Source organism: Dasypus novemcinctus, chromosome 14 (genome assembly GCF_030445035.2).
Source record: "Dasypus novemcinctus isolate mDasNov1 chromosome 14, mDasNov1.1.hap2, whole genome shotgun sequence".
NCBI classification, from domain to species: Eukaryota; Metazoa; Chordata; class Mammalia; order Cingulata; family Dasypodidae; genus Dasypus; species Dasypus novemcinctus.
This window is the reverse complement of record NC_080686.1, coordinates 65,187,212-65,200,200: the sequence shown is the minus strand read 5'-3', so window position 1 is coordinate 65,200,200 and position 12,989 is coordinate 65,187,212. Positions and strand designations below refer to the sequence as shown.

Genomic DNA, 12,989 nt, shown 5'->3' with positions numbered 1-12,989 from the left:
CCCAACCATCTTATTTAGAAATTCAACCACCTTGGTACCAACTAGAACAACCTATAAGCTCTGGCTTTTTTACCTTCATTACTGTTTGTGCTGGTATTTTCATTGTATAGTCAAAGGAAATGAAGTCATAATATCTTTCTTCTCCTTTCAGAGACTTCAGAAGACAGCTTTCCATTGATACTAGGCCCTTCAGACCGGCTTCTGAAGGGAATCCTAGTGATGATCCTGATCCTCTGCCAGCACATCGGCAGGCGCTTGGAGAGAGACTTTATCCCCGTGTACAAGCAATGCAACCAGTGAGTACAGTACACTTGGCTACCTCTGAATTGGCTGTGGCCTTTTTTTTTTTTTTATAAGGTTCCTGGGAATGGGAACTGAGTCTCAAACCTCGTATATGGGAAGCAGGTACTCAACCACTGAACCACATCAGCTCCCCTGAGTTATTTTTGTTTGTTTTGCTTTTTTTATTGTTGTTGATGTTGTTTTTCAGGAGGCCTTGGGAAACAAACCCAGGATCTCCCATGTGGGAAACAGGCACTCAACTGCTTCAGCCACATCTGCTCCCCTATGGCATTTTTATTTTTGCATTAAAGCTAGTGTTTTAAAAATTTGTTAGCTAGTGGCATGCCATGTCGGTTGAAGATGATGGTTAGCCTCACAGTAAGAAGGAAGCTTAGGAAGAAGTGAACTAAGGCTTGCTGGGGGGGTAATCCTGATTAGTCTGATTGCCACCCATTCCCACCCCAAATCAGGTTAGACCTTGTCCCCATTCTAGTGTTCCTTGTGTGCTGATGAATTATATGGCATCAGATTTATTTGTTTCCTTACTTATACAAATTTTACTCTTTGAAGCACACCTACAACTATTAACAGGCTGTAGCTAGCACCCATAGCTTACACACATTGCAAATATGAGTATAAATCCTTAGCCTTAAATGCAGGCATCTTTCTCTCTTTCCCTTCCCTTCATTCTTTTCTTTTTTCTATCCTAAATGGAAGAGATTTTTCTGGCTCTCTTGATAAGAAAAAAATATATAGAAATTGAGTATTTTTACTCATGGATATTAAAAACCTTTAAAAAGTTTTGTCACACAAACATAATACCTAGCCTTCATAAGACTCTGCCAGTGCATGGACTATTCATTCCTTACTAGAATTCTCTAATATTTATAATTAGTTTCCAGTTAATCAGATTTTTATTAGATTTTGTAAATCTGATAAAAGATGGCAGATTTAGACAAGAGGTTACAGCAAATAGAGGCAAGTAAAATTTATTCATCACTTACAGGCATTTGCAAGTAAAATCACTGGCATGCTGTTGGAATTATCCCCAGCTCAGCTGCTTCTACTTCTAGCAAGTGAAGATTCTCTGAGAGCAAGAGTGGATGAGGCCATGGAACTCATTATTGCACATGGAAGGTAATGTGTCTATTTGAGAAGGCATTTCCAGTGTAAGGTCAGCTGCTTTATTGTTAGTACGTGGGTGCCACCGTATCTTAAATTTTATCTTATAACATAAGACTTTACGTGGTTTTTAAGTTATGGCCTAAAATCCATGAATGAGATGGTTGAGTTCCACAGGTACTAAACAGTGTTTTAGCAGACACTTGGGTTCTGAAAGATATTTTATTTACCTGATATTTAGATAATACCTGAAAGAAACACATCTTAAATTATCCACCAGACTGCTCCTTGGGGTAAAGGCCATACGTCTCAAGGAATCAAGCCCTGAGTTCTTCCCATAGGCATGAAATTTATTTAACACCTCCTCATTTTATCTTAAAAATTAATGCAAGTTTTTGCATTCTATTTGTTTACATAAATTTTTAAAATATCTAACATTCAAGTTACTTACCCCCTTTCTCCAAGGTGACAAATAAAAGTGATAATAAAAAGATTTGCCAAACTTATTCTGTGGCTTCTTTACTAAACTGGGGCTACTCTAATATCCAGATTGAGCCGTTGAAGTGTTTATTTTTTTTAGCTTAGGAAGTAACAGAATTTTTTTAAATCATGATTTTGATTGAGGAACTTAGATTAGTTTATCCTAGGGAAGATAAGAGTAGGCTGAGCCCTGGAACTAAACAGCCTCCAGCATTTGAATGTTCTGAACCAAAACTATTAATAGAAATTTGTTTTCTTTGCTGCTACGACTCTTTTCCTCTATCCCATCTCAGGTGTTGTTAATAATAAGCACAGATATATAACCCTTCTTATTATTGATTAAAATATTTATGTTTTTAATTTATTATTTTTCCTACTGGATGCAGCTATTCACCATACTAACTGCTTTCAACTGACTTTATGGAGTGAATGGGAATTTATTAGTATTCTAGAATCACTAAAATACACTCAGTAATTTGATTCCTATTGTGATTGCTTTCTGAACATTTTTCTATTCTTCTGCAATGTTGACCTCTCCCCCTAGCTTAAGTCAAGTTCTAGAACCCCCATGAAGATTGCACTTATTTTCATCTTCACTCAGATTCATTATCTTGAATACTATGGAGGGCACTTAATTTATGGTTTTGTATTGTTCTCTATTTTCATGTGTATTATTGACTTCTCTGCTCCTAGAATTGCATTAGGAACTTAGTATCACTGAGTATTTATTGATTTTAAAACTTAATTGTATTTAAAATTTCTCATTAATTTAAATTAATATTTTCATTAAACTAAAGTCTGTAAACTTCAGTTTTCTGGAATGTGAAAGGATTTTTGTTTGTTTTTAGGGAAAATGGAGCTGATAGTATTCTGGATCTTGGATTACTAGACTCCTCAGAAAAGGTACAGGTAAGGGATGCTTTGTACATGTAACAAATACTTGCAACTTAAATTTAAAAAAATAAAAGGAAAGAAGGCTCTATAAAGAATATTTTGTCTTTATAAGTAAAATGTGTCATTAGAGAACGAGGTGCGAATAGAGTGGTATATGGGTATTATGTATGAAACTGAGCAATAAGATTGGTTAAGGCTCAGTACAAACCTACTTGCTGGCTGTCTCCATCTCACCTCAGCCTGAGTTAAGCTTTAACATAGAGATGGAATGAATTGCAGAGGAGGAGAGAGTCTGGAGTCATTCCTTGTTCCTCAAGGAAGCAGTTGGTGCCAAAGATGCAGGATAAATGTAACATATCATGGCATACTAGTAAGAAAGGCTATTCAATGCACTGATGTATTTCATTGCATACATTTCATTCTTAAGCTGCCTAAGAACTTATAGTTCTACCTAAAATGGAATAAGTCCACTATATTTTCTCTCTCCCATTGAATATAACTGAAAACTATGCACAGAACATAAAAAGGCTTGTACCACCTAAGGAATCTATAGGACACAGATTGGAGAAAGAAGTCAAAACTTCAAAAATACTGGTATTGTGTTTATTGAAGCAAGTGGGTAAATCTGGTCCCTGTTACTTTGTCTTAGCTGGAAGACAGCAAAGGCTTTGAGAACTAAACTACTGCCTAAGTCCCAAAATATCTTGAGTGGTGTATATGCAGGGCAGACCCAAATAGCATACTAACAACTTGGAAAATTAGTTGCTGAAACCACTGCATTCCAAAGACGAGACTTGCAGGCTGAACCTCACCAGGAAGACTGCCTACTAAAGCCTCCCCCCACCCCTAGCTCCCCCAAAAATCAACATTCTCCAGAGCATTTTAACAGAACCCAGAGTTTCATAACTTAAATTATTAAAAATGATTGTATTAGGATACAATCTAAAATTACTCAAGAAAGAACTGGGAAAAAGATAACAGGACCTCATCAAAAATTAAAACTTTTGTGTATCAAAGACTTTATCAAGAATGTAAACAACCATCACAATGGAGAAAATATTTGCAAACCACATATCTAGTAAAGGTTTAATATCCAGAATACTTAAACTGAACAACAAAAAGAGAAAGAACTCAATTTAAAAATGGGCAAAAGTTTTGGAAGACATTTCTCTAAAGTTGATATACAAATGGGCCAAAAAACACGTGAAAAGATGCTCACTGTCATTAGCCATTAGGGAAATGCAAATCAAAAACCATAAGCATTTCCATTTCACTCGCTCGAATGGTTACTCTTTTTTAAAAAACAAAACCAGGAAATTGGAGAGCATGAAGAGAAATAAGAACACTCATTCATTGCTGGTGGCACTGTTAAATGGTACAATTTAACGGTCGAAGACTATTAGCAGTTCTGCAGAAAATTAAGTATAGAATTATCATATGACCCAGCAATCCCACTTCTAGGTATATTCACAAAGGAATTGAAAGCAGGGACTTGAATACCTATGTTCATAGTGGCACTATTCACAACTACTATGTGCCATCAATTGATGAATGGATAAACAAAATGTAGAATTATACACAGAATATCATTTAACCATAAAAAAGAATGAAGTTCTGATACATGGGACAACATGGGTGATAAGCTGATGAATGGATAAACAAAATAACGGTATTACACACAGAATAGGAATATTATTCAGCCTTAAAAAGGAATGAAGTTCTGATACATGGGACACCATGGATGAACCTTGAAGACATCATGTTGCATGAAATAAACCACACACAAAAGAACAAATATTGCATGAGCTCAGTGGCATGAAATAAGCAGAATAAGCAAACTTGTAGAATCAGAATCTAGAATATAAGTTACCAGGGGAAGATATAGGGGTAGGAGATAGGGAGTTAGTTAATGTTGAAATTATACAATTTCTATTTGGGGTAATGGAAAAGTTTGGTAATGGATGGTAGTGATGATATTACAACAGTGTGAATGTGATTAACAGCACCAAATTACATATTTGAATATAATTTATAGGAGCAAATTTTAAGTTGCATGTATGTTATTAGAAGAAAATTTATTTTAAAAAAACCCCCATGGGACGGTACAACACAGTGAGCCCTAAGGATTGCATTTAATAGTACAACTATAAAAATGTACTATCACCATATTTTTTGTAACTAATGTACCACTCTAATTCAAGGTGTTAATACAGGGTGGTTATAGGGAAACCCTGTATTTTATGTGTGGTTTTTCTGTAAACCCACAAATTTTTAAAAATAAATAAATTTGGAATTCATTACTGAAGCCAACTTACGAGGTTTTTGGCCTACTAAAGCCAAAAAAACAAAAACAAAAAAACATCCTCCAGAGTGTTTTAACAGGGCCCAGAGTTTCACAACCTCATGTTCAATATATCCAGGGTATAATCCAAAGTTACTTAAAAAACCAGTAAAATATGGCACTCTCCAAGGAAAAGATCCAGTAGATATTAATCCTGAGATGACCCTCTTGTTAGAATTATCAGACTTTAATTATCAAAGACTTTATTTCATGCTGTATGAGATAAAGGTAAAAAAAGATAGAGGGGCTCAGCAGAGAAATAGAAACTCTGTAAAAGAACCAAGTGAAACTTTTAGATTTAAAGTATCAGAGAAAAAATTATTGGAGTGGCCAGTAACAATGGAGATGACAGAGGAAAGTGTCAGTCAACCTGAAGACACGTCAGTAGAAATCATCCAATCTGAAAAACAGAAAAGATTGAAACGAAAACAAAAGCAAACAAAAACAAAAGCAGAATATTAGAGACTTATGGGAAAAAAAGCAAAAGATCTAATAGTCACGTCAGAGGAGGAGGAGATTGATGTAGAAAAAAATATTTGAAGAAATAATGGCTGACAGCTTCTCAAATTTGAAGAAAGACATAAATTTATAGATTCAAGGTCAGCAATCCCCAAACAAGGTAAACTAAAAGCAAACCATGTCCAGACACATTATAATCAAACTGCATTAAGATAAAGACAAATTGCTGAAAGCAGCCCAAGAAGAACAGTGCATTACATGTAAGGGGAAAGTAATTTGAGAGACAGCAGATTGCTCAACAGAAACCATGGAGTCCAGAGGACAATAGAACAATATCCTTAAAGTGCTGAAAGAATTGTCCATCCAGAATCCTGTATGCAGTGAAAATATCTTTCAGGAGTGAAGGTAAAAGATGGGCCTAGATTTAAGTGATTTTATTTATATGAACAGAGAAGGTATACAACCTTTGTGTATCACACTCCAGAAAGGAAGAATCAAAAGTTGGTTAATTTTTAGTATTGCTATACATATATTTAAGTATAAATGTTGCTCTAACTGACTTCATTTAGGGTGATTTCAGGGAATTAATTCATGTTTTATTTTTAAAATCAATCTCAGGGCTTAATTTCTGTTATTCTCTGCTTTTAGGAAAACCGAAAGCGTCATGGATCTAGTCGAAGTGTAGTAGATATGGATTTAGATGATACAGATGATGGTGATGACAATGCCCCTTTGTTTTATCAACCTGGTAAAAGAGGATTTTATACTCCAAGGCCTGGCAAAAATACAGAAGCAAGATTGAATTGTTTCAGAAACATTGGCAGGTAAAATAACTATAATCTTATATTTGAATTTTTTTAGAATTTCAGTTTGAGACCTTTTAGAATATATTAGTTTGTATATTGTATATGTACTCTTCTTCTTCATAATGAATAGAAAAGAAGCTGTAGAAATTTTATTTTTAAAACAGTATATATTATGTAAGAGTATGTGTGTGGGGTAATATATGGTCTAGAAATGCTTTAAATTAACATCTTATTTCCCTGTGTTTGTTTCTAGGATTCTTGGACTATGTCTGTTACAGAATGAACTATGTCCAATCACACTGAACAGACATGTAATAAAAGTATTGCTTGGTAGAAAAGTAAGTGATTTTTATGAATGTGATTATTTATAAAGGAATGTTTTAGCAATTGTGAAAGTAATCATGTGCTATCATACGGTTTATGCCATTCACTTAAGATTAAATCTAAAAGCATTATCGCCGTTATAAATTCATTTCCAACATTTAGTGCCATGGAAAAAAATCTCAATATATGGGGGAGATGACAAAGTCAACTGGGTGACACAGGTGGATTTTGTGGGTCTGACAGACCTGGATCCTGTTGCAGACAAATCCCCCTGTACCTCTGACATATTTCTCCCATCTATAAAATGGTAAGGACAGTAGCATGGTGCCTGGCACAGAGTAAGTGATCAATGAATTTTATCAATTATTATTAGTTGGAGCAGGTGGTAGTGGAGGGAAGTACTGTAAAGAGGGAAGTATTGTAAAGAGAATTCCTTACTTCGAAAATATACATGGGGCAGTATATGTAAGAATGTAAGAAAATATGTCACATCATGTTTGAGATCTATCCCTGGGTGATGGAATTACAGCTTATTTTATGTGTTTTGATATTTTGATACCTGCATATTCCTTTATGAGCTATCTCCTTGCAAATTAATATATAATATTAAGCAGCTTTTGATTTAAGACAAAATAAAACCGCCAGTGTTCTTAAAGGTATTATAAAGAAACATCTTGACACAAAAGAAATACTAGACTTTTCCAGAGATTTACGTCATACATCTGAAATAAATTAGCATTGTTAAAGCTGTAGCCGTCTAATAATTTTTTGTAATCAAACCCCAAAACAGGCTTTTCTATTAATAAAAGCGTATCCTATTATGGGATATGGATATCTCTTATATCCACATATTGATATTTAACTCTGCCTCTACTGCATTCTTAAATTATAGTGCTATCACAAATAAATACAGTGTTTCAGCTAAAATGTTCTTGTGCAAAAAGAATTGGTCTCCAAGCTCAGTAACATGGAAATGTTGAGTGAAAAGATCATGGAATCAAATAGACGCAAGTTTAACACAGTGATGTAACTTTGGGCAAGTTACTGTATTTCTTTGAGAATCAATTTCATCATCTTGAATTAGTAATCTGTATTTTATAATTATTGTTGCGATTCAATAGGATGTGAATTTAGTTCATTAGCCAGCTGCTCAACATAATCATTGTTCAATAAATATTGCTAGTACTTGCATTAAAAAGAAACAAACTATTGAGCTATTGGCTCCAGCTTTAATATTATATATTATGCTTCTTATGCTTAGAAAATGAAATGTATTGTCACAGCCAAATACATATGTATTAAATTTTATTCAATGCAGTTATTAAATACTTTAAGTGAGAGATTATTCTTTATCAGTATATCTTCAAATTAGGCAAAATGTTTATCATAGATATTTACTAACAAATTCAGTGAAGATGTTTCTTTCATAATTGAATCTCAAATGATTACTTTCTTAGGTCAATTGGCATGATTTTGCTTTTTTTGACCCTGTAATGTATGAGAGTTTGCGGCAACTTATCCTCGCTTCTCAGAGTTCAGATGCTGATGCTGTTTTCTCAGCAATGGATCTGGCGTTTGCAATTGACCTGTGTAAAGAAGAGGGTGGAGGACAGGTAAAGCAAATATACAGTTTTCTGATTCTGTCAGAAGAATGTGCTTGGTAGGTTGTGCTTATCTATATAGAAACAGTTGCACTAGAAGGGCCAATAAAACAGAGGCAGACAGAGTAGGAGACAAACAGAAAGAGGGGGGAGAGACAGAAACAGCAAGAGAAAGAGGGGAAAGGGCATTTTGTACTTATTTGGGCCTAAAATTTTTGCATTTATTAGATATCTGTCAGATATAGAATTATTTCTTTAGATTTTAAAATTTTAGGAAATTTCCAGATATATTAGCTATTAAATTTATTTATAATTACTTTGACAGAATTGTTTTTTAATGGCACTGCTAAATTTTTCACAGGTTGAACTTATTCCTAATGGTGTAAATATACCAGTCACTCCCCAGAATGTGTATGAATATGTGCGGAAATATGCAGAACACAGAATGTTGGTAGTTGCAGAACAGCCATTACATGTAAGTGTTTTCTAGAAAGTGTTATTTGCTCTGATGAGGATATTTGTGTCTTTATGTGTGGTAAACTAGCTCAGAGTATTAGACTTGCCTATAAAAGACCCCAAATTTTAAACTAGAAGAATTTATTTGCCAAGTATATTACATTTGAATTTGAGAATCCAAAATAAGCACCCACTTTCTTTTGGATAAAACTAGTTGGAGTGCCGCTGACAACAACAGAAGTGGACAAAGAAGACAAAGCAAATAGACACAGTGAACAAATAACTGGGGTGGGGGGGGGGAAGGGAAGGGGAGAGAAATAAATAAAATAAATAAACCTTTAAAAAAAAACTAGTTGGAAAAACCACATAATCATCAGAAAGTGGCTTTGGTGAAGAAAAATTTGGTAAGAATGCCTACGAAGTCAAAATGACTATTGTTTTGGGGGTTCTTTGAATGCCCACACTTTTGGTGACCTGCTGTAGGACTCACAGATTTCAGAGGCAGTTGTATTCATAGCTATGGTTTATTATAGTGAAAGGACTGAGCAAGTTCAGCCAGGGCAAAAGACACAACAGCCAGTCTGGAGGAGTCTAGGTGGAGGCTTCCAAAGGTCTTTCTCCAGGGGGTTGGGGGTGTCACCACAGAACATGCTGCTTTTTCCAGCAATGAAATATAGCAACACATATGCAGTGTTTGTGCTTAGGGAAGCCCACTTAAGAGTGAGAACATAGGGTTTTTATTGGAGGTTGGTCTGATAAAGTCAAATATCCTTGATTCCTGAACTGAGATTAATTGGGTTGGCTCTGGAGTCATATTGTTAGAATTCAAATCATGGCTCTACTACCTTTCTATCTGTGTGACATTAGCAAATTAACTTCATGCTAGTTTCCCTCCTCTGCAGAATGAGAATGTGGTTAATAAATTAATGTAACGGGTAAAGGGCTTAGGACAGTTCTTGGCACATGGTAATTTCTCAGTAAGTTTTAGATTTTGGGTTTGTGTCTGGGAAGTTTGTTGTCATTATTGTATCTGTCATAGAATGCGGGACAGGATAGCACACTTGACAAATTGAAGCTATTTACCTAATGACTAGCCTTTTTAAAAAATTGGTTCAGTTAATTACTGGTATATGATAATACTTCACTTTTGAAACTGTAGCCCATTCACTATATCCCCCACCCCCATCTTTTTATTTTTTATTACTCTGCCTGTCTCTCTTTTGAATCTATTAATAGGAAATTCAAGATACAGGATTTTCTCTTTATAGGGTGATTTAAAATGGGAACAAGCATTTTTAGAGAATCCTGCTATAAAATTAGATAGTGGGTTTTAACAATATTAATAAATGTTACATGGAAAACAAGATACTGATAGTAATAATAAGAGGCTAATTTTTGAAATTCTTTAGGCAATGAGGAAAGGTCTATTGGATGTGCTTCCAAAAAATTCATTAGAAGATTTAACAGCAGAAGATTTTAGGCTTTTGGTTAATGGCTGTGGTGAAGTTAATGTGCAAATGTTGATAAGTTTCACCTCTTTCAACGATGAATCAGGTATGAAATTTTTAAAGGTATTTACTTAAGGAATGAACTACATAGATTATTTGGTCAGTCAGCATTTTCTGATTTTCTGGTTCTAAGATCTATTAGTCAGTGCTTGGGAAATGCTATATTACTCAGGTATTTAAAAGAAACAATTTTTACATTGCCTTTTTTTGTTTTGTTTTGCGGTACTGGGGTGGGGATTTAACCTAGGACCTTGTATTTATTTGGGAAGCTGGCACTCAATCACTAAGCCTCACTGGCTCCCCTGAGTTGGTTTTTTCATTTGTTTGCTTTATTTTTCTTCCCTATTTGTTTTTAGGAGGCACTGGGGACTGAACCTGAGACCTCCCATGTGGGAAGCAGGTGCTTGAGCCACACCTGCTCCCTATATTAACTATTTAAAATATAACTTAAGTAAATATATTTTAATGGCTTAACATTAGGTTGTTCTTAATTCTTCTGGTCTTTAATTTTTCTGTTTTGAAGACTATATGTTGTAGCTTTAATACAAGTAAAAATTCTTTGTGGTAAGCAACTGTGTAAAAGGATTTATATATACTAATTAGGAAAAATAATCAATTTGAAATTTCTCTTGGTGTTTCCTAATCCATGTCTCAAACTTCCTAAATAAAGAATGATTGCATGGTATTTGCTTACACCTGTATAATACGACACAGTAGCACACAAACAGGTGGAAATGTAGGAAGAACAGAGAGGTAGTGATTTGCTATCACTCTTTCCTTTAAAAGCCCTGTAGACTAGAATTTTTACTGTGATTATAGAAAGCATCGGGAACTCGATGGAGTTCATTATGAGGATTAGATCTATAGTACAAGATTGTTGCATACATTGAAGGTAGCAGTTTTTTCCCCTCTTCATTTTTTCTATTTGTAAGCAGCTTCAACCACAGTATAGTAAATTTAGATGTTTTCTTGTTAGACTGGTTGTTGTATAATCATTTTTGTGCTAGTTTAAAAATACAGTTTTCATACTTCTGAGATAAGAATTTATCTCATCTCCAAACCTAAAACGAAGGAGAAAAATAAGTATTTAAAGAAATTGTTTAAGGCCTTGTCATTCCAAGTATGATCTTCAGACCAGTAGCACTGGCATCATCTGGAAGCTTTTTAGAAATGTGGAATCTCTGGTTCAACACCAGTCCTACTGAATGAGAAACTGCATTTTGAAAAGATTCCCAAGAGATTTATAAGTTCATTGAAATTTGAGAAGAATCTTGATTTTTGGGTGATTGGTAATTTTGCATTTGGTGGTTCATTTTTCTTATTTTGGTTATCTTGGGGTCAAAATTGATTAATGAACTATGGAGATTCTGCAGTATGCCAGTGGTCTTTGTATCCTTTAGTAGGAATTGGTCCCCATATAACATTTTAATTTTTTATCTTTTTATTACAAAGAAATTAAGCCACATTCTAAAATTACTGAATTTATATTCCTCATGCTTAGGAGAAAATGCTGAGAAACTCTTGCAGTTCAAGCGTTGGTTCTGGTCAATTGTAGAGAAGATGAGCATGACAGAACGACAAGATCTTGTAAGTTTCATATAACTTGTAGGAGTTGTAGAAAAACTTAAAATATGATGTATGATTTCCTTTTTTTGTTTGTTTGTAATGGTTATTTTAATTTTGGGTAGGGAAATTATAAAAGGTTTTTCTACTCTATAATAGAATACCCTTCTGAAGTAGTACTAAAGCTCTCTATGTAGTGTGAAATGCATCATAGTTATTATTACACTGTCCTTAGTCCAGGAAGATGATACTGTATTATGGAGACATGCTTTTTTTCCTTATAGTGCTCATTCATGCTGCTCACTTTACACATTGTTTAGCCTTTTCACTAGTGTAAACCTTTGCAAAATTTCTTAATAGTACGTGATTATTGTCTGTATACTAGGAAGAAAATACCTTAAATATGTGGGTATTAAATCCATAATCTTTATTATTATTAGCAGAGAGCTATAACAAAAAGAGTCATACATTAGATAACATAAACTTTCATCTCTGTGTAAAGCCATCCCAAGTCAGTGGAATCTATGTCTAACCTCCATAACCAAACCAACCTGCCCATTAATCTTGAAAGGCAGTCTCCAGACCTTCTTATAGAAATCTAAGGGGCATTCCTTACTCAGGAAACCCCCAAAGATCCTTTCTACTTATGTTACATCATGGTTGCTTAGGACATTTCCCATATCCTTAGTTCTTAGTAATCTAAACCAGAGCACTAAAGGAAGGTTTCAAAGTGATACCCATTAAAAAAAAACCAAACATTTTATTTGAGAGAGGGGAGAGTGATACTTATTCAAGAAAACACAGACCTTGCAGATTCCTATTTACTTTTAGTTTAGGCAGTAGTTTATTGGAGAGAGGGGAGATTTCCAGCATTCAGCACCCTTTAATCTTTACATGGCTCCAAGAGGCTTCAAATATTTCCCCACTGTGGAGCAAAAGGGTAGTCAGCAGTCCTAGCTGCCACCTGGTTCTGTTCTTGCCTTATGCATCCTGGTAGTTTTGACTCAGGTTGTTCCCCAAGTAGGTTCCAAATTAATTGGTCTCCATTTGACTATCCCAGTCTTGTGGCTCCTAAAGTCCCTACCAGTGTCAATACCAGTATCAGCCCCTGTTGGTTTCAGGAACACCCAGATAGCTTGTTAGGGTTCCATGA

General features: G+C 34.7%; 1 protein-coding gene across 8 annotated transcripts in view; it reads left to right on the top strand.

Moving 5' to 3' along the window:
• The window catches only part of UBR5 (ubiquitin protein ligase E3 component n-recognin 5), a 148,373-nt gene that overhangs the window by 132,832 nt on the left and 2,552 nt on the right, over nt 1–12,989 (top strand). For all 8 annotated transcript variants that reach the window (XM_058275842.2, XM_071207960.1, XM_058275843.2 and 5 more), the window contains exons 50-58: nt 152–296; nt 1,289–1,419; nt 2,733–2,793; nt 6,227–6,402; nt 6,638–6,722; nt 8,166–8,321; nt 8,671–8,784; nt 10,175–10,319; nt 11,775–11,860. In XM_058275842.2, coding sequence (XP_058131825.1) covers nt 152–296; nt 1,289–1,419; nt 2,733–2,793; nt 6,227–6,402; nt 6,638–6,722; nt 8,166–8,321; nt 8,671–8,784; nt 10,175–10,319; nt 11,775–11,860 — 1,099 coding nt within the window. The remainder of the gene's footprint in view (nt 1–151; nt 297–1,288; nt 1,420–2,732; nt 2,794–6,226; nt 6,403–6,637; nt 6,723–8,165; nt 8,322–8,670; nt 8,785–10,174; nt 10,320–11,774; nt 11,861–12,989) is intronic.